General features: G+C 35.3%; 1 protein-coding gene across 3 annotated transcripts in view; it reads right to left on the bottom strand.

Annotated features, from left to right (window-relative positions):
* The window catches only part of DPYD (dihydropyrimidine dehydrogenase), an 843,687-nt gene that overhangs the window by 798,248 nt on the left and 18,403 nt on the right, over window positions 1-27,036 (bottom strand). For 2 of the 3 annotated variants that reach the window (NM_001132697.1, XM_054527610.2), the window contains 1 exon segment: window positions 1,886-1,996. In NM_001132697.1, coding sequence (NP_001126169.1) covers window positions 1,886-1,996 — 111 coding nt within the window. 3 annotated transcript variants of the gene reach the window in all.

The raw sequence follows: 27,036 nt of genomic DNA, 5'->3' as shown, positions 1-27,036 counted from the left end.
TATTTGGAGAGAGAGTCTTTAAAGAGGAAATTAAGTTAAAATGAGGTTATTAGGGTATGTCCTAATCCAATATAGCCAATGTCCTTATTTGGACACAAGCACACCCAAAGTGAAAAACTCAGGGAGAAGACACCATCTACAAGCCAAGGAGAGAGGTCTTGGAAGAAATCACCTTGATCTGGGACTCCTAACCTCCAGAACTGTGAGAAAATAAGTCTCTGTTGTTTAAGCCACCTAGTCTGTGGTATCTTCTTATAGCATCCGTAGGTATAAATAGCATCCCTAGGTATAGCATCACAGGTCCAAATGAATATTGTCAAAGATATTGTCAAACTGCTTTTATAAATATTTGGGTCAATATATATTTGACAGAGAAAGCGGACCTCACTGCACCTTGGTCATTATTTTTAAAATGATAAAATAAACTCAATTTATAGGATCACATTATGAGATACAAATGCTAATTTCCATAAAACAACAACAACAGAAATCGAAATAAAGAAAGTGTCCATTTCAAAATAAAGTCCTGACCATAAATACTTTGAAAACTTATAAATGCGAGACATTAGGAAAGTCACGTAGTGTCTCTTGATCATAGTTCTCAGACCTTTAAAAATTAGAGATTTAGGCTCGATAGTCTTTAAGGGCTAAGTTTAAAAATTATATGATTCTTTTTTCAGTGTTATTCAATTGTTCTTATCATTAAGCTGGGTCACGGCTTGTAAATGGCCTATTCCTTGAACAATCTGAATCACACTGGTTTCCTTTTAGAGACCTCTACTAGAAGCATCATGATAGAAAACAAAGCTCCCAAAACTGGAACAAGAAAAACTGAATTCAAAATCCATGTCTGTAATTAAGTGACTATGGGATCTTTTCATGTAACATTGTTTCTCTGTTTCTATTTCTTTTTTCATTCAAAAAAATTTGCCCAGTGGCTAGTGATAAAAAAACTAAAAATTAGATAAATACAAGCACACATGAGCACACACCCTCAATTGCCATCCTCAAAGAGTTCATAATATAAGAAGGAGGAAAGAAGTACATAAACTAAAATCATACATTCTATAAGAAAGTATATACAAAGTTCCAATAGAGCTAATGTTAAGCTAATACTACTGTCTCACTCATTAATTTGGGAATATTAATTTGGGGTAATTTGGGGAAATCAGGTAAAAAGACATTTCTTTCAAAATTTAAAAATGTATATAACCTTAAGATGGAATTTCTAACATCGCCTTTAAGGTTGTACTCATATCCCATCTATGGTCTTACAGTTCCAGCTCTATAATCACCTCCTATATACAGTTAAACAAAGTTCTAGCAATAATCTCAGAGAAATGCTATTTTGCTCCTACACCTCACCTGGAAATATTAGGTGTTCATAGAACATCTAATGTTCATATATTCTGTGAGGGTGTATTTTTAAAGTCCACAGATACCAGTGTATCTATAACTTTCTTCATTTAGACTATATCTTTAATATGAAAACTCTTCTGTATCATTCTGTCATTAGGCAAAACAATTTTAAACAAATTTTAAAGATTCTGAAAAAAGAAATTTTGGCTATGCAAACTAAATTTACAGGTTGCATATCCCTTATCAAAAATGCTTGACACCAGATTTGTTTCCAATTTGGGTATTTTGAATTTTCAGACTTGGGTTACTCAACCTGTATATAATTTGTATTTCAGGAGATTTTTTAAAGCAGTGTAATTAAAAATACACTTTCAAACTTATTCAAATATTAAATATTTAAAATATTTTAAAAATCACAGCTGTACTTTAATACCTAATTGTATTTCTAAGTGCATGTAAAATCTTGTCTTACAATGTGTGGAGTGAGATAATTTTCAGCATGAAATAGTGTATCAGTGGTACTTACAAAGCAGTTCTTATCAGGATTTCTTTTCCAATGTTTCTTGTCTAATTTCTTGGCCGAAGTGGAACGCAGAGTTGCATGAGTTTGTGTTCGAGGATTTAAAGCCAGGATACTCTAAAGACAGCATAAACAATGTGTAAATATATGGAAATATGTTGGCATTTGTTTAAACTTATTTTTATTTTATTTTTATTTATTTTGAGACAGGGTCTCTCTCACTTTGTCACCCAGGCTGGAGTGCAGTGGTACAATCTCAGCTCACTGCAACCTCTGCCTTCCAGGCTCAGGCGATCCTCCCACCTTAGTCTCCTGAGTAGCTCAGACTACAGGCGTACGCTACCACGCCTGGCTAATTTTTATATTTTTAGTAGAGATGAGGTTTCGCCATGTTGCCCAGGCTGGTCTTGAACTCCTGGGCTCAAGCGATCCACCTGGCTCAACCTCCCAAAGTGCTGGGGTTACAAGCGTGAGCCACTACGTCTGGTGGCATTTTTAGGAATCAAACTTTATCTAGGATTTGCTCTTACAGGCCCCTAAAGAAAGGGTTAGCTAGGAAAGAAAACTTAGGAATCACAAAAAAAAAAAAAAAAAAGATTACATGTAAATCAGAAGAATGACCCCAAATTTGCAAGACTGTGCTTAATAAAATCAAGTGAGGAATCCTATATTTGGTTTTCCAAAAAAAAGTTCAGTATGGGAAAATCCTAATACAATGAAAATTTATATGGAAAAAGTGAGAAGATATACTTGTCTTAGAAAAAAATCTAATAATGTTATCATTGATATAATGACATAATTATATCAATGTATATCATTATACATTGACAAAAAGCTAAAATATATGTTTAAAATGTTGCATGGCTCTCAAACAGCTTACATTAATAGACTAATACTGGGCAAAATATGAATCGAGTAATTGCTATTGTATTTTCTACTAATTAGCCAGAAGCAATTCTTGACCAGAAAAAAAACTTCACGAAAAACAAATAAATATAATCAATAATGAACAACATACTATTATTTCACCAGAGAGGAGGAAACATGGTAGCAGCAAATGCTTCTGTTTAACCAAATTAACATTATTACCTACCATCTTTCAACAATGATTATGCGTTGAAAAGTTAGATGCAACAGCTGAAGAAAAGCCTGGAGAAAAGATCTGGGAGAGACACAGTGTATTTCAGTAGGTGAAGAACTTTCACACGGAAGAGAGATTTAATTTGTTTTGTATTAACATAGAACCAAGGCTGTGGAAATCAATGGAGGAAGATTTGGATTCAGATATAAATTAAAAAGTGGCAGCTGAGATTGCCTTAGAAATCATTCCAGCTGACATTACTGCAGTCATTTTAAATGATGTTCATTTCAAAAGTCTTCTTCTTCCATGAAGTTACCCCTAACTAATCTACATCCATTTTTCTGTTCCAGATCACTGAAACATCTCTACCACAGTATTCCACTCTAAACAGTAACTGCTGCTTTAAGAATTTTCTTCCCTTCTAAACTGTGAATGTTTTGAATTGCGGGATTCCTGACTTTTTAAAAATCTTTCAGTTTATGATATACAGTACCAGGTCGGTAGCATATGCTTATTCCTGTAAAATAGTGATTCAAAAATCATAAATCTAATTTTTAATTCCTAGTACTCTCATAACTTTGAGTAAACCATTGATCTTTTTGATCTTTGATTTCCTCACACGCAAAATAGGGCAACACCTGAATCAGAAGTAAAGAATAAATGAAATGCATGATACAACATGTTTTCTAAACTACAAACACCCTAAAAATTGAAGTGTAGTGAAAATGGAATCCAGAGGCTATGTGCAACAGTAATCCTCTGTCCATGATTTGTTCATGTAGTGGCCAAGTAAGAATTTGACAGGGGACCTGAGAATGCAATTCCTACTAGATTTAACCAAATCCAAGATCACCTTCCAAATCTAGATTCCATGATTCTTTAAAAATTATTGGGTCATGTTCATCATTTTCACATATAAAAATAAACTCTTATTGGGATCCACAGAGAACTATCAAAAAGACCACAATAAATGAACAGATAAAAGAAGAATTATACTATTAATAACAGACACAAGCTAAAAATGTTATTTTCCACCTCTACTAATGTAATTCCACAATCAACATATCTAAAGTAATCATTTTCTAGGTGATATCTTAGCTGATTTTATAAGAGTATCACATGCTAATATGAAGAATTTAAAAATCATAAATGACTTTCTAAAATAAATGTTATACTTAGTATTCTTAGACAAGAATAAAATCAGAAAAAGTCACTTCATTTCATTCTGTGTTTGATTTAAAGTGGTAATAACAATCCTTTGTGTTTTAAGTTTTTAGAGTTTAAAAGTTCAAAAGCTTTCACATCCATTATGTAATTTAACTTACAAACAGCTACTACTATCTCAATACTTAGGATGAGCAAATAAATTGAGGGTGGTTAAGTAACCTTCTTAAGATCTCACAGTTAATATGCAAAAAGAATTGAATTGGAACTCTGTTTTTCTGAGTATGGGACTCATATTGAACCTGATCCAAAGATGAGGGCTATATTTAAAAGTCACTTTTTGAGATACAAGGTAGGAAACATTTTTAACCACGTTTAAATAATATCAATTTGCACCTGAGTAGCTCAAAGAAAAATTAATTTCAAACCCTGTCTTGAGCAAGCCAGTAAACATGACCATTAAGAGGTCACCTCTGGAATGGTAGAGTAACGACCTCTGCAGACTGACTCCCATAAAAATAAACATATAACTGCAAAAATAGTAAAAATGAAAACTCTTTGAAGTCTCTGGAAATTTACCTTAAGGCAAACAGCAAATGAAGAAACAATAATACATGAAAATCTACTAAAACTGGTAAGAGGAGTGAAGGTCTATGGCATTTGAAGTATAACCCACACCGCTTCAGTCCAGTGTGACAGTCATTCCACCTCAGATGGGTATAGCTCAAAACATAGAGCTCGCTCTACCCCAGCCACCAGTTGAGGGCTATGGTATCTCCCAGAGAGGGGTAAGATGCCAGCATTTCTCATTTTCTCTCTCCCCCATGCTACACAGAGACAAAACTACAACTGAGTGCAGCCGAGACTAAAGTGCAGCTGACAGGTCAGGAGTTCTGTTACTCCATCTAGCCCCCACTCAGAGAGCCAAGGTTCTACCTCAGGAATATCATGCCAATAACACCAGGGCCCTGATTATCCTTGTCTCATCTCACTTACTGGGTAGAGTTTGCACACAAAGAAGAGGAAGCTGAGAGGACTAGAGGCTATTGCCTATACCTAGTACCTTGCTCATAAAGCAGAAATTTAACTCTGAGAGAAGTGGGCCATTGTCACTACCCTCAGCTCTGGAGCGGTGGCCCAGAGATTTTTCCCAGAAGACACAAGCCATAAGAACAGAGAGGTCCCCCCAAAGAAGCTGACTTTATTTGAACCTGTATGCAGGAAAGTTCAAATCTAAGAGTACTCTTATAAACAATAAAAATGTTCATGTAAAACAATTAAGAAGAGGGAGGTAGCTTCCTGAAAAAAAAAAACTAAACCATAAGGAAGATAGTTCATAAGGGAAACCCAGGGAAGGAAACATAAGATGAGTTCTCCTGGAGTTACAAAAAACCTCAAGGACTCACCTCAAAAACTACCACTGAAAAAAGGCCCAAATTTAACTGAATCACACTGTGGAACAATTCATATTCCACAGCAAAAGTAATAAAGAAATCAACCAGAAGCCATTGGAACTAAGATCTGGGTATGACATTACTATAGGCAGACAACTTAAGAGAGAGATCAGAGAAAAAGGCAAAGAGACACCTGATAAAACCATGGACACCCAAGAATGACTGCACATATCCAAGGCTGCAGCCTGTGAGAATGACATCAGCGGTTCACATGGAGGAAAATGTACATCCCTAAATAGTATATCCAGGCCAGGCATAATGGGTCATGTCTGTAATGCCAGCACTTTGGGAGGCTGAGGCAAGTGTATTGCTTGAGGAATTCAAGACCAGCCTGAGCAACACAGTGAATCCCCATCTCCACAAAAAATACAAAAATTAGCCGGGCATGGTGGCATATGCCCGTGGTCTCAGCTACTCAGAAGGCTGAAGCAGGAGGATCGCTTCAGCCTGGGAGGTCAAAGATGCAGTGAGCTGTGACCATGCCACTTTACCCCAGCCTGGGTGACAAAGTGAGACTCTGCATAAAAAAAAAAAAAAAAAAAGTATATCCAGTCGCCAATAACAAGTCGCCCTCCTCTAGAGGGGGGTTAGTGTCCGGCAAGAATAGTTACATTATGTAAGATGTTCAGTCTTCAATTTAAAAAATATGAGCCATGCAAAGAAACAGAATTGTGTGATCCATATAGACACACACAAAAAAGCAGACAACAGAAACTCCCATTAAGAGGGCCCATGTGTCAAATTTAACACTTTGATATGGTTTAGCTGCATCCCCACCCAAATCTCATCTTGAATTGTAGTTCCCATAATCCCCACGTGGTCATGGGAGGGACCTGGTGGGAGATAATTGAATCATGGGGCCAGTTACCCCCATGCTGCTGTTCTCATGATAGTGAGTGAGTTCTCATGATATGTGATGGTTTTATAAGCGACTTTTCTGTCTTTGCTAAGCACTTCTTCCTGCTGTCATGTGAAGAAGGACGTGTTTGCTTCCCCTTCTGCCATGATTGTAAGTTTCCTCAGGCCTCCCCAGACATGCACAACTGTGAGTCAGTTAAACCACTTTCCTTTATAAATTACCCAGTCTCGGGCATTTCTTTACAGCAGCATGAGAACTGACTAATACACACCTCAAAGCAGCCATTACAAGGAAAGTATGATGACAATGTCTTAGAGAGTACAGAATATCCATATACAGATATAAACCATTTAAATTATTTTAACAAAAACAACAAGAAGGCATTCTGGTCTTGAAAAATACAATAGCTGATATGAAACATTCACTAGAGTTCAATAGTAGATTTGAACTAGCAGAAGAAAGAATCAGCAAACTTAAAGACAGATCAAGAGAGATTACACAATCAGAAGACCAAAGAGAAAAAGAATAAAGAAAAATTAACAGAATCTCAATGATATGTGATACACCACTGAGCAAACCAAAATACTGTAATGGGATTACCTGAAAAAGAAAAGACAAGGATATTGGTCTAAAATTCTTTTTTGGTTATGTCTCTGCCCGGCTTTGGTATCAGGATGATGCTGGCCTCAGAAAATGAGTTAGGGAGGATTCCCTCTTTTTCTATTGATTGGAATAGTTTCAGAAGGAATGGTACCAGTTCCTCCTTGTACCTCTGGTAGAATTCGGCTGTGAATCCATCTGGTCCTGGACTCTTTTTGGTTGGTAAGCTATTGATTATTGCCACAATTTCAGATCCTGTTATTGGTCTATTCAGACATTCAACTTCTTCCTGGTTTAGTCTTGGGAAAGTGTATGTATCGAGGAATTTATCCATTTCTTCTAGATTTTCTAGTTTATTTGCGTAGAGGTGTTTGTAGTATTCTCTGATGGTAGTTTGTATTTCTGTGGGATCAGTGGTGATATCCCCTTTATCATTTTTTATTGCATCTATTTGATTCTTCTCTCTTTTTTTCTTTATTAGTCTTGCTAGCGGTCTGTTAATTTTGTTGATCCTTTCAAAAAACCAGATAATATCCTTGATGAACACTGATGCAAAAATCCTCAATAAAATACTGGCAAACCGAATCCAGCAGCACATCAAAAAGCTTATCCACCATGATCAAGTGGGCTTCATCCCTGGGATGCAAGGCTGGTTCAATATACGCAAATCAATAAATGTAATCCAGCATATAAACAGAACCAAAGACAAAAACCACATGATTATCTCAATAGATGCAGAAAAGGCCTTTGACAAAATTCAACAACCCTTCATGCTAAAAACTCTCAATAAATTAGGTATTGATGGGATGTATCTCAAAATAATAAGAGCTATCTATGACAAACCCACAGCCAATATCATACTGAATGGGCAAAAACTGGAAGCATTCCCTTTGAAAAGTGGCACAAGACAGGGATGCCCTCTCTCACCACTTCTATTCAACATAGTGTTGGAAGTTCTGGCCAGGGCAATTAGGCAGGAGAAGGAAATAAAGGGTATTCAATTAGGAAAAGAGGAAATCAAATTGTCCCTGTTTGCAGACGACATGATTGTATATCTAGAAAACCCCATTGTCTCAGCCCAAAATCTCCTTAAGCTGATAAGCAACTTCAGCAAAGTCTCAGGATACAAAATCAATGTACAAAAATCACAAGCATTCTTATACACCAATAACAGACAAACAGAGAGCCAAATCATGAGTGAACTCCCATTCACAATTGCTTCAAAGAGAATAAAATACTTAGGAATCCAACTTACAAGGGACGTGAAGGACCTCTTCAAGGAGAACTACAGACCACTGCTCAATCAAATAAAAGAGGATACAAACAAATGGAAGAACATTCCATGCTCATGGGTAGGAAGAATCAATATCAGCAAAATGGCCATACTGCCCAAGGTAATTTATAGATTCAATGCCATCCCCATCAAGCTACCAATGACTTTCTTCACAGAATTGGAAAAAACTACTTTAAAGTTCACATGGAACCAAAAAAGAGCCTGCATTGCCAAGTCAATCCTAAGCCAAAAGAACAAAGCTGGAGGCATCACGCTACCTGACTTCAAACTATACTACAAGGCTACAGTAACCAAAACAGCATGGTACTGGTACCAAAACAGAGATATAGATCAATGGAACAGAACAGAGCCCTCAGAAATAACGCCGCATATCTACAACTATCTGATCTTTGACAAACCTGAGAAAAGCAATGGGGAAAGGATTCCCTATTTAATAAATGGTGCTGGGAAAACTGGCTAGCCATATGGAGAAAGCTGAAACTGGATCCCTTCCTTATACCTTATACAAAAATTAATTCAAGATGGATTAAAGACTTAAACGTTAGACCTAAAACCATAAAAACCCTAGAAGAAAACCTAGGCATTACCATTCAGGACATACGCATGGGCAAGGACTTCATGTCTAAAACACCAAAAGCAATGGCAACAAAAGCCAAAATTGACAAATGGGATCTAATTAAACTAAAGAGCTTCTGCACAGCAAAAGAAACTACCATCAGATTGAACAGGCAACCTACAAAATGGGAGAAAATTTTCGCAACCTACTCATCTGACAAAGGGCTAATATCCAGAATCTACAATGAACTCAAACAAATTTACAAGAAAAAAACAAACAACCCCATCAAAAACTGGGCGAAGGATACGAACAGACACTTCTCAAAAGAAGACATTTATGCAGCCAAAAGACACATGAAAAAATGCTCATCATCACTGGCCATCAGAGAAATGCAAATCAAAACCACAATGAGATACCATCTCACACCAGTTAGAATGGCAATCATTAAAAAGTCAGGAAACAACAGGTGCTGGAGAGGATGTGGAGAAATAGGAACACTTTTACACTGTTGGTGGGACTGTGAACTAGTTCAACCATTGTGGAAGTCAGTGTGGCGATTCCTCAGGGATCTAGAACTAGAAATACCATTTGACCCAGCCATCCCATTACTGGGTATATACCCAAAGGATTATAAATCATGCTGCTATAAAGACACATGCACACGTATGTTTATTGAGGCACTATTCACAATAGCAAAGACTTGGAACCAACCCAAATGTCCAACAATGATAGACTGGATTAAGAAAATGTGGCACATATACACCATGGAATACTATGCAGCCATAAAAAATGATGAGTTCATGTCCTTTGTAGGGACATGGATGAAATTGGAAATCATCATTCTCAGTAAACTATCACAAGAACAAAAAACCAAACACCGCATGTTCTCACTCATAGATGGGAATTGAACAATGAAAACACATGGACACAGGAAGGGGAACATCACACTCTGGGGACTGTTGTGGGGTGGGGGGAGGGGGGAAGGATAGCATTAGGAGATATACCTAATGCTAAATGGCGAGTTAATGGGTGCAGCACACCAGCATGGCACATGTATACATATGTAACTAATCTGCACATTGTACACATGTACCCTAAAACTTAAAGTATAATAATAATAATGAAAAAAAGAAAGAAAAAAAATAAAAGACAAGGCAGGAGAAAATATAGAAGTTACACTGCCTTAAAATTTGTCCAATGTAATTTTTTTTATAAAGTAGAACAAGGTATATTAAACTATACCTTCAGGAAGCTCAATGAATGTGAAGTATGCTAAATGTAAAGAGATCCATATAAAGAACATCAGTAAAAGGGCTGAAAGTCAATACCAAAAAGAAAATCTTGAATGTAGCAAAAGAAAAATAATTCATCATGTACAAATAATTTCAATAAGTTTAACAGTGAATTTCTCATTAACAACCAGAGAGACCAGAAAGAAGTGGGATAAGACATACAAAGTACTAATAGAAAAAAAAATGTGAACCATGATTCCTATACCCAACAAAACTATCTTTCAAAAAATAAAGCTAAAATAAAGACATTCCCAGAAAAACAAACAAGAGAATTTGTTATTAGCAGATGTGACTTATAAGAATTACTAAAGGAAGTTCTTGGCCAGACATGATGGCTCACGCCTGTAATCCCAACACTTTGGGAGTCCAGGGCAGGTGGATCACCAAGGTCAGGAGTTCAAGGCCAGCCTGGCCAACATGGTGAAACCCTGTCTCTACTAAAAATACAAAAATTAGCCAGGCATGGTCGTGGGTGCCTGCAATCCCAGCTACTCAGGAGGCTGAGGCAGGAGAATCACTTGAACTCCAGCGGTGGAGGTTACAATGAGCCGAGATCGCACCACTGCACTCCAGCCTAGGCAACAAGAGTGAAACTCCGTCTCAAAATAAATAGATAAATAAAAATAAAAATAAAAAGTGAAAAAAATAAAATTAAAGGAAGTTATTCAGGCAGAAAGTAAGTAACCATAATTTCCTATTCACATGAATAAAACAAAGGTCAACAGTAAAGTATAGGTAATTATAAATGTATACTGTCAGACTAGATAAAAAGCAAGATGCAACTATGTGCTGTCTTTAGGAGACACACTTTAAATTCAATGACACAAATATGTTGAAAGTAAAAGATGGAAAATGACATATCATGCAAATAGCAGCAGCATGAAAGCTGCAGTGCCCATACTAATATCAGAACAACAAACTTTTAAAGAAACAAAAAAATGTACTAGAAATAAAGAGGAACATTTTATCATCATAAAGGCTCAATCTACCAGGAAAATATAACAATTATAAACATATACGTGCCTAACAGCAAGGCCCAAAATACAAACAAATTTGAAAGGAAACAAACCTTTAAACAATACTAATTAAAGACTTCAATACTCCACATTAAACAGTGGATAGAACAACTAGGCAGAAGACCAAAAAGGAAACAGAAGACTTGAACAACAACTATAAATCAACAAGACCCACCAGACATCCATATAACACTCTAAAAGAGCAAAATACACATTCTTCTCAACTCTATATGGAATCTTCTCTAGGATATATCGTATGCTAGATGGAAAAAAAGCCTCTACTAACTGAAAAATATTAAATCATACAAAACAGTTCTCCCTCTTCAATGGAATGGAATTAGATATCAATAACAGAAAGAAATTTGGAAAATTCAAAAACAATATGATGAATACTGTAAACATTATGCTAAGTGAAAGATGTCAGCTACAAATATGACATATTGTTGATACCATTTATATAAAATGTCCAGAATAAGCAAATCTATAGAGATAAAAAGTATATTAGTGGTTGCTCAGGCTGGCGGATTAGGGAGAAACGAGATGGCTACTATAAAAAGGATATGTGATTTCTTTTTGGAGTGAAGAAACCTGATTATGGTTATATTGGCATAACTCTGAATACTCTAAAAAATACTTTGAATTCTATAATTTACATTGGTTAATTGTTGATTTGTGAACTGTATATCAATAAAGCTGTTACCAAAAATAAAACCCTATTAAATTCTACATTCAGTTGATTTAGCCATATACTTTATTCACTCTAATAAGTACCACTAAAACTTCCTTTATTAGCTCAATATAAATGTAACAAGATTATTTTTAGTAACTCCTAAATATTACAGAAATCACATTTCTTCAGTCTCTCAAGTTAGACATCTGTGTCTTTTTGAAGAAAAATATACAATAAAGCTTTAATTTTAAGTGGTATATTCCTTATGATGAAATAATACTAACACAACCTATTTTACAAAGCCAGCATTAGAAGATTCAAGTAATCTCATGCTTATAGAAAAAAAGTGAAAACATTTTCTTATTCCAGAATATAATGTTTGCTTATCTATTCAGCTTTCAACCATTACTAATCTCATCCATTAATTCAAATTGAGAAATAAAAAGACACATTTTTTAAAAGTAGTTATTCTAACACTTAAGGCAAACCAACCAGGTAACATGCAAGAAAGATGGCTGCATTTATTTTAGTTTTTATTTCCATAATCCATATTGTGATAAATGATCATGTTTATCTATGTCAGCATAGTAATATAACTTTTGAGAATAAACATTCTGAATGTAATTTATTGGCTACTTATCACAGCTACTTTTCTTTCACATAGCATAGTAGAAAGCATAACATAACATGAAATATTGGGTTAACCTTTTGCAAAAAGGCAGTGAGTTGAATTCAATGGATCTTGGGTAAAAATAAATTGGATTGTGGAAAATGGTTACCAAGGATTTGGCTTAATAATATCCCAAATGAAATGTGATATAAAATAAAAATACAAGACATGAGTGGTTCAGAGCTGTTAAAAATAATTTTCCAAAGCAAGACTTTAAAAAACTAAAAGTCAATATCATCAATAACTAAGCAGCTGGCAGACAATACAGGAGAGTTCTAAATTGCATTTTTCCTAAGAAATGGCCAAAGCCAGATTCCAACAGGTCACAGGGTCCCGCCCTCTCTGGATGAATTGAGCACTTTAAGAAGCCCATTAACCCTTTCAGATACAGGGTACATTACTTATACAGGGAGATTTTTCTCTCATCAAATAATTTGACTTGTTTGGCTTTACCAAACATTTTCAGTAACACAATAAAGATATACTGGTTATTCCAGACGCAGAAAAACAAAATTAGAAAAAATTTAATTGTATTAATTTTACCTAGTTTAAGAAATGATAGACTATTATCCAGGGCCAAGTATAAATGAAATCAAATAAGAGTTATATATTGTCACTGTTTGGTCTGTTAACACTATTCTGCGAAGCAGTGGAATGCAGAAACATACAAACTAGAATTATACATCTAAAGAGAGTTTTTCTATATTACCACTGAGGGCAAAAAAGAGAAGCCTGTATTGATTACAATCACAGGCCCTCATGTCACAAATAAAATCACTAAATCTTAGGCCTAAAACATTGGAGCTTCAGTATTATTCAAGAGCTTGAATTCCAATTGCAGGAAGCTACTTGACCAACATGTCCTCTTTCTTAACATGTGGTATTGTTTTACATCACAATAGCAATTATCCAAACATAGTGTACCACTAAGCTTCCTTTACCCTTTGCATTTGAAGTTATAAACAAATTTTTCCTATTCAATGCTGGTAATTACTTACTATAATTCTGAGCCATTAAAATGATACACATGTTGCTGACATTTTGTACTTACATGCTTAAGATGATAAACTAAGTTTTGTCTTATTTAAATTATGCTTACATTTTTCTTTAATGGCTTATTCTGAGTTCTCTATAAGTTATCTCCTACTTTCCAATGCATCAAGTAAACAAATAATAATAATAAACAAATTTTTCCCATTTCTTTCATAATTGGGCATAAATACTTTGATTTCAATATAACATTGTACTGTGGTGCCAATTTTTTATCAATAAACATTCTCAGCTAACAGAAAAACAGAAATATCTATTGATTAATGCTTTTGACGAGTATTTGTTGCCTTATCCAGGTAACAGTCTAACTAAGGCTGGTCAGTGGAGAACTAAATTTTTCAGTTTATTTGCTTAACAGTCTCTTGTTTAAAAGCCCCAGTCTCAGCCAGTTATCCCACCCTTCTCCATGTCTCTCATTAGTCATAGTGTAGAGTGATTTAATTAATATCTTAGAAATTCACAAAGGTACCTTTGGTTCTTGAATAAGCTCAGAACTGATACGGCCCATCTCCTGCTAGGTAGGGAACCGAAGAGGAGAGAATGCAGCTTTATTTTGCATCCTAGGTTCACACTTGAGATACAATCAAGCTTAGAGTCTGAAAATTTCAGAAACCCATGGTAATCAGTCCTGGTCAAATACTTGCATTTACCTAATAATTTTTTTAATGTACTTCCATTCTTTGCCCAGACACAGGTTTCTAAGCCCCTAGGCTGTTCTACTTTTCCAAGTAACTTATTTTACTTTTTTTCCCATTTTACTAGCTCTGTAAAAAGGCCAATTTTCCCTTTATGCACAGTGGGTAACTCACTGCAGTTGATTAAAAATTTATGAAGGAAAGAATCTCTGATAATCCTAAATCTTACAACTTCCATTCTGTTAAGTATTCACTAAGCAATATGCATAGTGTTCGAGATTAAATTCGGGTTTCTATCTTAGCTCTACTATTCTTGTTGGTTATTTAAACTCTCAAGCTCTCCACTCCTTCAACTGTAAAATGGTGATTAGTAATAGTACTTACCCCATAGGGTTGTTTTGATGATTAAATAAGATAATGCAAAAGATGTTTAGAGTGGTGCATGCAGTAAGTGCTTACCACATGTTATCTATGTATGTAATAGAACTAGGTTTTAGCCACTATTAACCCAATGTATATTCATATTCCTATATTGTCAATTCTGAATGGATACATGGGAATCATGTTTTTAAGTACAGGAATATAGAAAAAGGATGAAGACAACAGGTGAGAAAATATCTATAAATAAGGTAGTACAAAAAATAGAGATGTATCTCAGAGGAAACCAAATCACTGACTGAGTCATGGGTCTCTGAACTTATCATTGCCCTAAGCCCTGCAATTTCAAAGGCAGACTGCCTGAAAATACAATATGCTTTTTACAAATTAATATGGCAGTGTGGAAGGGTCATGAAATTCAAAAACAGATTTTAATATCCATCGCATATATATATAGCAATGGAGATATCATTTTATAATCCATAGAACCGTATATAACTCATGGGTCTTTGGTCCCAACATGTTTAGGTAAATTTACATTACATTTCCTTCCCAGGAAGGGCATGTCAGTTGAAAAATGATGAATTTGTAAAACATCAAAAAATGTTATCAACTGAAAATAAATGAATCCCTTCAGAATGCTCATCATATCGCCTGGAATATTCGATTCATTTCTACTGAGCATATAGTTAATACAAATAGTTTACACATTTTAAAATATCATGTCTATTATGTCACTCTCACACTCAACAAGGTAAGGTCAGCCAGAGGAAGCTCTTTGTCTGTCTTTGCAAGGCCCAGTGTGTGACTCTCCTTCACTTCTAAAATACACACCACACAAAAGGTGCCTAAATGATCTCTAAGTGAAAAAAAAAGTATTTTTATTGTCTTTCAGAAAAGATTGACAATTCAAACACAAGAATAATAACATCTGATATTAACCTCACAATTCTTAATACAGAACAGAGCATGCCAAATGTAGTGACTAATTCTGACGTAGACAATTTAGTCTGTTCAGGCTTTTATAACAGAATACCATAAGCTGGGTGGCTTCAACAACAGATCTTTATTTCTCACAGTTAGAGAGGCTGGAAAGTCTAAGATTAAGGTGCCTGACAATTTGGTTCCAGGTAAGAATCCTTTTCCCTCTTCTGACTCACTGACAGCCACCTTTTTGCAGTGTGATCATGTTGCAGAGAGAGAGAATGAGAATGAGAGAAAGCTCTCTGTAGTCTCTTCTTATAAGAAGCACTAATCCCATTATAAGGGTCCCACCCTCATGACCTCATCTACCCCTAGTTACCTTCTAAAGGCTCCATCTTCAAATACCACACATTGGAAGTTAAGTCTTCAACATACGAATTTTGAGGGGATATAAACAGCTCATAACAGACAAGGAAAAGATTCTACCACCTGTGGAAGTATGCAAATACTATTAATATCGGGCATCAACTTAAAGACACCTTTAGCCTAAGAGTTCAAATGGTACCATGTTGACTGTACCATTTTATTTTATCAAGAAGAAACTTCAGAATAACCAAAGGAGATATTTTAAAGTATTGCTTAATTTAAGAAAAGAAAAACAATGTTACCAAATAATTTAACACTAGCTATTAATTATATATCTTTATTCTTTAAACAATTTAAATAGCAAAACATTAGTAACATATATTCTTTATATACACTGTATATTTTTGTTATAGGAATTGAGAAATAAAGTGTCAAATGCAAACACTTATAAAGAGATACCAAAAATATATAAAATGGGATAACCTATACTGTATTTTATTTTAAAATTTCATTACTTTAATTATAAACTATTTTCAATTTAATATAATGTGGCAACGCATCCGTGTATTACATATTTAAATTAAAACCAATATGTAGAAAATGTGTAACTATGAAAATACATGTTGGAATATCTTGCGTTTTCAAAAGTTGAACATATGTATAAATATATACAAAATCCCAAGACAAAATTCTGTGAAAAGAAAGTTGATAGGGATTATTACGTTACCAAAAAAATTCACCAGTTCATTGGGTAAGAAAATCTATATTTTAGCATTTATACTTTTTTTCATTCAAAACAAATTAGTCAATTTACCTCAAAACTTGCTTAACAGAAATTGCCTGGCTCCTATGAAAAATTGGCCTTAGACGGCCTTTTCAAGTAGTATGAAAAGTATTATGATTTACCTTTAATCTAATACCTTTTGTGTATAAAATACTCTCATTTACAAAAGACACTGCTCACAAGACCAAGGGTTATTTTAGTTCAAAAGAGGCTAAGTGTTCACCAGCATGCTAAAAGTATTTAATACCAGTCAACAAATAGAGATGCTGGAAAACAGGACTTCAAGGGAAAGATGAAAGCAGGACCTGGGCTAATTGAGTTTAAATGTTTTACAAATTAAGTAAATAGAAGAAGTAGCATGATTTTCAGGTTCACAAAACTGTAATAAATCATAGCGTGACTAGTTGCCCTTCATCTATATGGTTAACAGCTAAAAGGAAATATATATATACATGGGCTGGCAAGTGACTTATGTTAAAAATAAGAACTGATATGATAAAAATGAGTTTTCATTTCTGGATTTTATTAATTGAAGGATTATCATAAGATATCTATTTCTTGAGAAGGATCAGAGTAGAGCAAGGAGCTGAGGAGTTGGGGAATTGGGTGAGCTGAGGAGTTGGACTATTTAAAATCATGAAAATGCCATATTTTAAAACAGGTGCTATTATTATGCTATTAAATCTTAGTTTAATTAACAACTCTCCATGATTTTTATGCAGTATTCAATACTGCTGATTTTTCCTTCTATCCAGAAACTCACCAGCTTTGGTTTCCCTATCATCATGGCATTAAGACTCCTCTTTCTCTTCACTGGCTTTACTGTTGTGACTTCCACTAACCCTCTCAATCACATTTCCAGGTTCTTGAATCTTTACTGCATGACCCTCTGCTCTTCTTCCTTGGAAACAGTCAGTGCTTGGCATTCATGATTACCTTTCTGCAGTTAACTTTTATACCTATATCCCAAACCTCAAGATACTTTCCTTGATCTACTGTCATCCACGTCATTGAAGGCCAAATACATAACCTACTTCAGTGTGTTCCATCACGATCTCAATTTCTTCACATCAAAAAACAACATATTCCCCTTCCCCACACCCCAAACTTTTAATTCTTCTTGATTTATGTCAATGATACCACCACTTCTCTGACAAGCTGGGTCTCATATTGTGGTCAATCTATAGCTATTACTTCTCCTTTGTTCCGTAAACCCACATAATAGTCCATGTTAGTCACATCTGGCTGGTCCTTTGTATTCCCTACTTCTCTAACCTACGGAAGATCCTTCTTGCAGTATGCCAGGATCATAATACAATAGTACTCTCCTAATTAGACTACTCACTTCAAGTCTGTGCTTTCTCTTTCTTATTTGACAGATATCCTTCATAAATGCACACATGTGCATACACACACACACACACGTACACAAAGTTGAAATGGCTCCCCATTAAATACATCATACTAATAAAAACCATCATCTTGCAGTGCAATCTGGTACCCACTTGCCACTCCAACCTACCTCTACCCTAATCTATTTGTTGTTTGTTAAATCTGTGTACACTTCTATTTCTATACCTTTGTTTGCCTCATGCCCTATGTCCAGGATCCAATCACTCTATGTTAGTCTAAATGCTAGTTTTCCTTAAGCTGTAAATAAAAACGATTTCATCCAGAAGTTAAGAAGTGGCTCTTCCTCTATGTTAGATTGTACCCAGGAACTTCCTCTATGTTAGATTGTACCCAGGAAGTTCTTGCCACTGTCATTCATTTGACATATAGGATATGATATCAAATAATTATTAATATATATGTCCTTTCCCACCAAACTGGTCAGTAAAATTCTCAAAAGCAAGAATGTATTTTATATATGCTCCTATCCTCAAAACCAAGCAAAATACTTTCCTAGAGAAAATTTTTTTTAAGGTTGTTAATGAGAAAAATTCCTTAGCAAAACATTCAAAAAACAGCAAGAAACCTCTGTTGGAGAGTAAAAGGACTGTCATGACAGCAGTACAAATAGAATTCTGTTTTCTTCTTGGTGTTCTTTCTATATCAGAGGACAAAGGGCACACCATGCAGTACTTGTCAGTAGTTACAAAGATTTCAAGCCATATAACCATTAACTACTCAAAAATATGAGGTCAGTTTTCTCCTCACTTTCATTTGGAGGTTTAATCATGCAACTGACTTGCTGAAGCAGCAGTGAAACACTTCAAACTGAACCTTGTAATCTGTGATAATATAACATCAGCAACAAGTTCTGACAAGAACACAAATGAGTCACTTATTATCCACTCTTAAAGTGCTACAGGATCAAAATTTCAAACTTTAGGCCGGGCGTGGTACCTCACGCCTGTAATCCCAGCATTTTGGGAGGCTAAGGCGGGCAGATTATTTGAGGCCAGGAGTTCGAGACCAGCCTGGCCAACAGAGCAAAACCCCGTCTCTACTAAAAATACAAAAATCAGCCGGGTGTGGTGGCACGTGCCTGTAATCCTAGCTACTTGGGAGGCTGAGATGGGAGAATCACTCCAACCCAGGAGGCAGCAAAGGCTGCAGTGAGCCTAGATCACGCCACTGCACCCCAGCCTAGGTGTCAGAGTGAGACTGTCTCAAAAAAAAAAAAAAAATTGGACTTTATTGTACAACACACATACCTTCAACTTATGAAAGACATGGTCCCTGCAACAAAAGAAGCTGCAGGAGGCAGTCATAACAATAAAAACAAAGTGGCTTAAGTATGTTCATAGAGTAATACACAGGTGCTACATGAGCCCAGAAGGGAAGTTTGGAAAGGACAGATTTAAAGGATGTGTATTTTTACAAGGACTTCTATTGTAATCTTTAGAACGAGGAGAAATCAAATTTATATCTAAAATAAGATCAGTTCTATTAGAAACATAATTTAATGTATTAAATTTTTTTATTATTATTATTATACTTTAGGTTTTATGGTACATGTGCGCAATGTGCAGGTAAGTTACATATGTATACATGTGCCATGCTGGTGCACTGCACCCACTAACTCGTCATCTAGCATTAGGTATATCTCCCAATGCTATCCCTCCCCCCTCCCCCCACCCCACAACAGTCCCCGAAGTGTGATGTTCCCCTTCCTGTGTCCATGTGTTCTCATTGTTCAATTCCCACCTATGAGTGAGAATATGCGGTGTTTGGTTTTTTGTTCTTACGATAGTTTACTGAGAATGATGATTTCGGTGCAAATCACAACCAAATGAGATACCATCTCACACCAGTTAGAATGGCAATCATTAAAAAGTCAGGAAACAACAGGTGCTGGAGAGGATGTGGAGAAATAGGAACACTTTTACACTGTTGGTGGGACTGTAAACTAGTTCAACCTTTGTGGAAGTCAGTGTGGTGATTCCTCAGGGATCTAGAAATAAATTTTTAAATAATTTAAAATTCATGCATACAATTACTATTGAAGCTGCTTTTATTCTGTTAATAAGTAATATTTTGTATTATTAATTAATACACTTTGTTTCAATGCCTAGAGAGAATGCTTTCCATTTAAACAGTAGTATTAGCTAGTATATGCCGTATGGAGTCACATCAAGATATCCCAATTTTTTGCCAAAAACAACCTAGGAATTTCAATTTAAGAGAACAAATATCTCACTTAAAATAATTTAAGTTTATACCTAAAGCAAGATATAAAAATATAATGCCCAATCTTACACTGTAATTACATACTATTTGACCTAATCTAGCTTCTTTCCAGGGATTAATAAAATTAACTCAGCATCTTTTTTGGGTCCCTAGGAATTAGTATATTAGAGTTGGAATGGACTCTTAGAGATTAACATTGGATTTCACGTCCTATTTAGAAATCCTGTTCCAAACACTCATTGAACTATATATCAATCAAATTCATCAAAAATGACATAGTGTTAGTCTCTTATATAAAGCTCACACAAATTGATAAGAAAACAGGAAAATGTTATCAGATAAGCAGGAAAAGGACATGAACAGATCACAGAAGAATGCATACATATCTCCAATTTAAAGTGAAAAAGAGAAACATTCAGCTACCCACTGAGTCTTCACTTTCCTACCACTACTGCAAATGCTCTTGTCAAGTCTCACTGATGATGTGCATGTTACCCAACACTCTTTGTGCATGGTTATGTTTTACTTCTCTCTGTCCCATATTTAAGTGACTTCATTTTTTTCATTATAGGTAAAGTATTACTTTTTTACAATAGCTTTATTGAGATATAATTCACTTACACATGATTCACCTATTTTAAGTATATAATTCATGAATTTTAGTATATCTACAGAGCTGTGCAACCATCACCACAGTCAAATTTTAAAACATTTCATCAAACATATCCCTGCCAAAAACATGTACCCATTAGCAGTCACTTCCAGTTTTCCCCACACCCCCAGATTTAAGCACCATTAATCTACTTTCTAACTCTTTGGATTTGCCTATTTTGGACATGTCATATAAATGGAATCATACAATATGTGGTTTTTTTGTAAATGGTTTCTTTCACTTAGCATAATGTCTTCAAAGATTATCCATATAGCATTTTACTTGTATATGTGTTATAAACTCCATACTTTGTTTAATTTAAATGACCAATTCTCTTAATGAGATTTAAATAGTAAGTAAAAATCATATATCTACCTATGTAGTTACCATTTTTGCAATTATGTAACCCTTGGTGCAAACCCCTATTTTTACCTACTATCGTTTCCTTTTGCCTGAAGGATATGATTTCCTTTAGCATTTCTTGTAATGCGGGTCTGCTGCTTATAAATATTTGCAACTTTTGTATGCCTGAAAAAGTCTCTACTTTGCCCTGGTTTTTGAACTCTAATTTCACTGGGTAATAGAATTCTACACTAAAAGTTTTTGTTCCCTGATACTTTAAATGTCTTCTCACTTGCATTATTTCCAACAATAAATCTGCTATTGCTTTATCTTTGTTCTTCTGTATCCAGTACACCTGTTTTTTTCCTCTGGCTGCTCTGAAGATAAACTCTTTATCACTAGTTTTGACCAATTTGATTATGATGTGCCTCGGTGTTGTTTTCTTCATATTTCTTCTGCTTAGGTTTCACTGGGCTTCTTGGATTTACAAATTCATTTTTACAAATATTTTCTTCTTCTGTCCTCCCACTGCTTCACTCTCATCTCTTTGGGGAAATTCCATTTACATGTATATGAGGCCACTCGAAGTTGTTCCACAGATCACTGATAGTCTTTTCATTTTTTTTCTCTCTCTGTGTTTCATTTCAGAGTTTTTATTGCTATGTCCTCAAGTTAACTATCTTTTCTTCTGCAATGTCTAATCTGTCTTCAATATTATCCAGTGTGTTTTTCATCTCCTTACAGTTGCCATCTTTAGAAGTTCAATTTGGGTCTCCTATCTATCTTACGCACCTCTACTTCATTTTTTGAACATATAGAATACAGTTATAATGACAGTTTTAATGTTCTTCTCTGCTAATTTAACATCTGTGTCAGCTTTGGATTTGTCTCGATACATTAATTTTTATCCTCATTATGGGTGGTATTTTCCTGCATCCTTTCATGCCTAGTTATTTTTAATTGGATGATAGACATTGTGAATTTTACCATATTGGGTACACAATATTTTTGCATTCCTATAAATGTTTTTGAGTTTTGTTCTAGGACATAGTTGAATTATTTGAAAACAACTTGATCCTCTCAGGTCTTGGTTTTAAGCTTTGTGAAGTGGGAATCAAGCAGCATTTGCTCTGGGGCTAATTATTTCCCACTACTGAGGCAAAAAACTTCTGAATACCCAATGTCCTATGAATCATGAAGTTTTCCAGTCTGGCTGGTGGGAGGAGGCATTATTCCCAGACCCATGTGAGTGCTAGTTCTGTCAGATTGTTCTTTACACAGCCATGGGTCATTTTCCCACATGCGTATGCTAATCATTACTCTGTGGAGTACTCAAGGGGAACTCTCTGCTGATCTGCAGGTTTCTCTCTGAGCAGCTCCAGCCTCTCTGTTGTTCTGTTCTACAAACTCTAGCTTCCTTGGTCTCCCTAGACTTTCAGCTCTGTCTCTCCAATTGAGGGATTCCACCAGGCTTTGTGTGATTTCCCCCTTCTGAGCTGCAGCCTATAAACTCTCTCAAGAGGATAAACTAGAAAAATATTAGGGTTCCCTTCATTTATTTATGTTTCTCAGAGAACACTGTATTTCATTGCCCGATAGCCAGTATCTTAAAAATAATTGTTTCATATATTTTGTTTCTTTTTTATTGTTTCAGGTGGAAACGTGTACAGGAAAGAACCTGATAGGCCTGAGTTGCTCAAATCCTGAGCGACATGATTTGACTGTGTCCCCAACCAAACCCACCTTGAATTGTAATAATCCCCATGTCATAAGGGTAGGGCTAGGTGAAGATAACCGAATCATCAGGGAGGTTTCCCCATACTGTTTTCATGGTAGTGAACGAGTCTCATGAGATTTGATGGTTTTCTACATGGTGGTTCCTCTGCATAAGCTTTCTTGCCTGCCACCATGTAAGACGTGCCTTTGCTCCTCCTTTGCCTTCCACCATGATTGTGAAGCCACCCCAGCCATGTGGAACTCTGAATCCATCAAACCTCTTTCCTTTATAAATTATCCAGTTTCAGGTATGTCTTAATCAGCAGCGTGAGAACAGACTAATACACTAAGCATTCCCAAGAAAGGCTTGTTTTCAGAAGAAGTGACCCTCAGCTCACTCCTAGGAACCAAGCTGTGACTATTCTGTCAGACAAGAGTGTGTGTTTTTTTTTTAATGCCAAAGGCCTTGGGCTACGTTGTAACAGTTGGCTAGTTTACATTAACAGTGTGATTAATGATGAGTATCTGCTTTTTCTCTGGTGGTCTGAACCTTGAATAACTGAAGTCAGTCACACAGCACTATATGTATACATGACTAACACGCAATTAAAAACCCTGGATACTAAGGTTTGGGTGAGCTTCCCTGATTGGCAATACTTCACATGTTGTCACACATCATTTGCTGTAAGAATTAAATGTGTGCCATGTAACTCCATTGGGAGAGGACAGCTGAAAGCTTGTGGGTGACTTCCTCTGAACTTTGACAAATGTGTCTTTTCCCTTTGTTTCTTTTAATTTATTCTTTCACCATAATAAAGTATAACCATGAACACAACAACTTCTATATCCTGAGGGTATTTACAGTAAATCAATTGTGCCTGGAGGTGGTCTTGGAACCCCCAATACAAAATGTACATCTATTCCCTAGTGTCCCACCTTGAGTGTATGCAGAATTCCCGTAAGAGGATCATACTTTAGTGGCCACTCCTTCACATGGCTTAATTTTATAGAGCACCTGGACAAACAATACAGAAAAATTTTCAAAATGGCAATAAGTAATTTCTTTACTCACTTTTATATAGGAATCTTAGGTAAATATATTAGAGATTGATACGTGGTCATGAGACCATGGGCTTTAAAGTAGAAAAAGTTAACTTATCACAGATACTCCTGAATAAATCAGCTGCATCAGAATATCTCCGATTTCCCTGCACATCTATCAATTATACACGGATAGGCCTTGGGAATCAATCAGTTTAACAAATGTCTGTGGCAGACTTTGCAGCTCTCCTGCCTCAGTATGCACTCCATCCTTCCTTCTTAGTAGCAAACCCGTATTACATTTTGGGAGCCACAGTTCTCAGCTACAGACTATAATTCCCAGGCTTTGACAAGCCATTCAGCTAAGTACCAGGAAATAATATGTATTTAGAAGTGTGTATCTTTTAGGGAGTCTCATTAAAGGGAGAGGTATACCTTGTTTTTCCTGTTCTTCTCTGCTTTTGGAGCTCTAGCTTTTAACTTCAACAAAGAGGTGAACTTGAGGATATCAGAATGGAAAGACAGCAACCTGTTGACAACAAAAAGGTGCTATACGCACTCTAGTATGTATCTCTGGACTTCTTTTACATGAGGAATAAATAAAGTTCTGTCTTCTTTAAGCCGCTTTTAGCAATTTTTCCCATGTTATACCCCAACACCTGGTTTCTACAGTGCCCAAGGTGATTCTGGTGGCCAACTAGGTATGGGAAGCACTGATAGTCCAATCAACAAGGCAAAATATTCAAAACAAGGTTGCATGGAAACTCAAAATGAAAGCATTTGGCTTATGTACTTAAAAGACAAGTGGGAAATCACATCAGCTTAAGTATTTTTCTTGAAATCCATCAAATGTCAAAAATCCTAAACCAAAACTTACTCATTTCAAAGAATGATCAATGGAAATTTTATTGTGCCAGCACAAAAAAAGTAATTCATTTTCATCTCCATTCATTGACTGCTAATAGGTTTCTCCATTTTAACTGACATAAATTTTTTACAATATAGCATAATGATGTGAATAAAATATATCCAATGCTCATTTGCAAACTGTTTTTTGAAAATCTCCCATGCACACAACTCCCTCCCCAAAATCCACACTTTCAACCAGTCTGTTAAATCCCTCCTATCAAGCCGTAGTAAATAACACATTTCTGTGCTCCCAAGATACACCATGCAAAACAGCCTATCTCTATCAATATTCTAACTTGATTTCTGGATGTGTTCTCAGTCTAATATACACTTCAACAATAAGACAGTTTAGCTACTTTTTATCAAAATTTTATAATGTCTTTTATTTGAAAAAAAGTTATATTAAAAAATGATATAAGAACATTTTTTAAGGTTCTTTTATCAGATGACTGTTTGGTAATACCTGATGTTGAATGAGAGCTTACAGTATGCCAGGCACCCCTTCAAGTGTTTTTCAAGTACAGATGAGAAAACTAAAATCACAAGGAGATTGAGTAACTTCCCCAGGAAGTAACAGAGATTCTTAACCCACATATTTTGGCTTCAGATTATGGACTGTTATTCACTACTCTGTACTTCTTCTATGGGCAGCTAATATTAGTTTCATTTTACTTTTAATGTAGTAACTCAAGGATTGCTGCATATTCACTGTAAATACTGAAATCAATTTTGTGCTGGTGCAGCTACAGAAACAAGATATGAAATAAGTCAGACTTAAAGAAAAGTCTATTATCTGCTGATTAAGCCACAATATATACCAAACTTCCTGGTACACATTGCTTATATAGTGTTATTTCAAATGAAAAGAAAGAGACAAACCTCAGAAATATTGTTAAGGAAGCTCTAGCAGGACTTGATAACAATGAGTATAGGTTGTAAAGAGACAGAAAAGTAAATACACCTCCCATATTAACAATTTGTGATTATAAGGGGAATAGTATCCACAGAAAATAAAAGTTGGGATAGAAAACTGGCTTAGGAAAAAAATATTCAGTACTGTTTGGCTCATCACTTGAATAATGGTGTCATCTTACAAATGACATATAAGCAGCAACAATAACAAAAAACTGACGATGAAATACAGCATGTCTCCAGTGCCTTTCAATTAATTGTTGGATTTGAATTAAGTTCAGACATCTTGTCTAAAAAGCTAAGATTTTTCTTTAATTGTAAAAAAATCACAGATGCTCTGGTATCAAAAATACATTTACCATTCAGAAATGTCAGGTAATGCTACTTCCATTAAAATAGAAATTCTGGGTTTAATATTTATCAATTTATAAAATAGTTTACATATATTATTAAACCCTCAAATTCTTGTATTCCAATTGAAATCCACATAGTCTAAAATTCTCTGCTTATATGCCTGTCTGCCCCACTAGCCTTTCAGCTTACTGAGTATGATGACTGGCTATTACCCTTCTCAGTATCTCCAGGAACTTATATAAGACATAAATATAGAGACTTGCAATAAATTGAATTGTATCTCCTTAGAGTGTAAGAGCCACAAGGGACCTCTATTTACAGATGCACCTAGTGAAGTAAAAGAACAACCCATATTAAAGACTGAGTCAAGATTAGAACCAAGTCTCCTAACTCTATCACATCACCACACTCATACAAAAATATCACTACAACGAGGCTCCCGAATATTTTGAATTATCCATGACTTTACATTGCCTATGAGCCTACTTCTGATAAGAAACCATATTTGAAAGTAGCATAAGAGCAAGAATTAGAAGATGTATAAATAATATAGACCAGTGAGAGGCATAAGAGGTCAGAAGTTCAGTGTTTCAGATTTACTGGGTAAAACTGGATTTCTTTAACTTCCATAGGAAAGATTACAGGATCCCCATATGTCAAGTAATTCTTTAATCATTAAGTGTGCTGTTTCCATTGAAATATTACTCATCTCAAAGATATGTAAATTATCACCATCACTTTAATACAATGCTTCCTACACTTTGTCATTTTAAAGATTAAGACTGAAAATAAATTAAAAGCA

This window comes from Pongo abelii, chromosome 1 (genome assembly GCF_028885655.2).
Source record: "Pongo abelii isolate AG06213 chromosome 1, NHGRI_mPonAbe1-v2.0_pri, whole genome shotgun sequence".
Taxonomy (NCBI): Eukaryota; Metazoa; Chordata; class Mammalia; order Primates; family Hominidae; genus Pongo; species Pongo abelii.
This window is presented reverse-complemented; position numbering and strand designations above follow the sequence as displayed.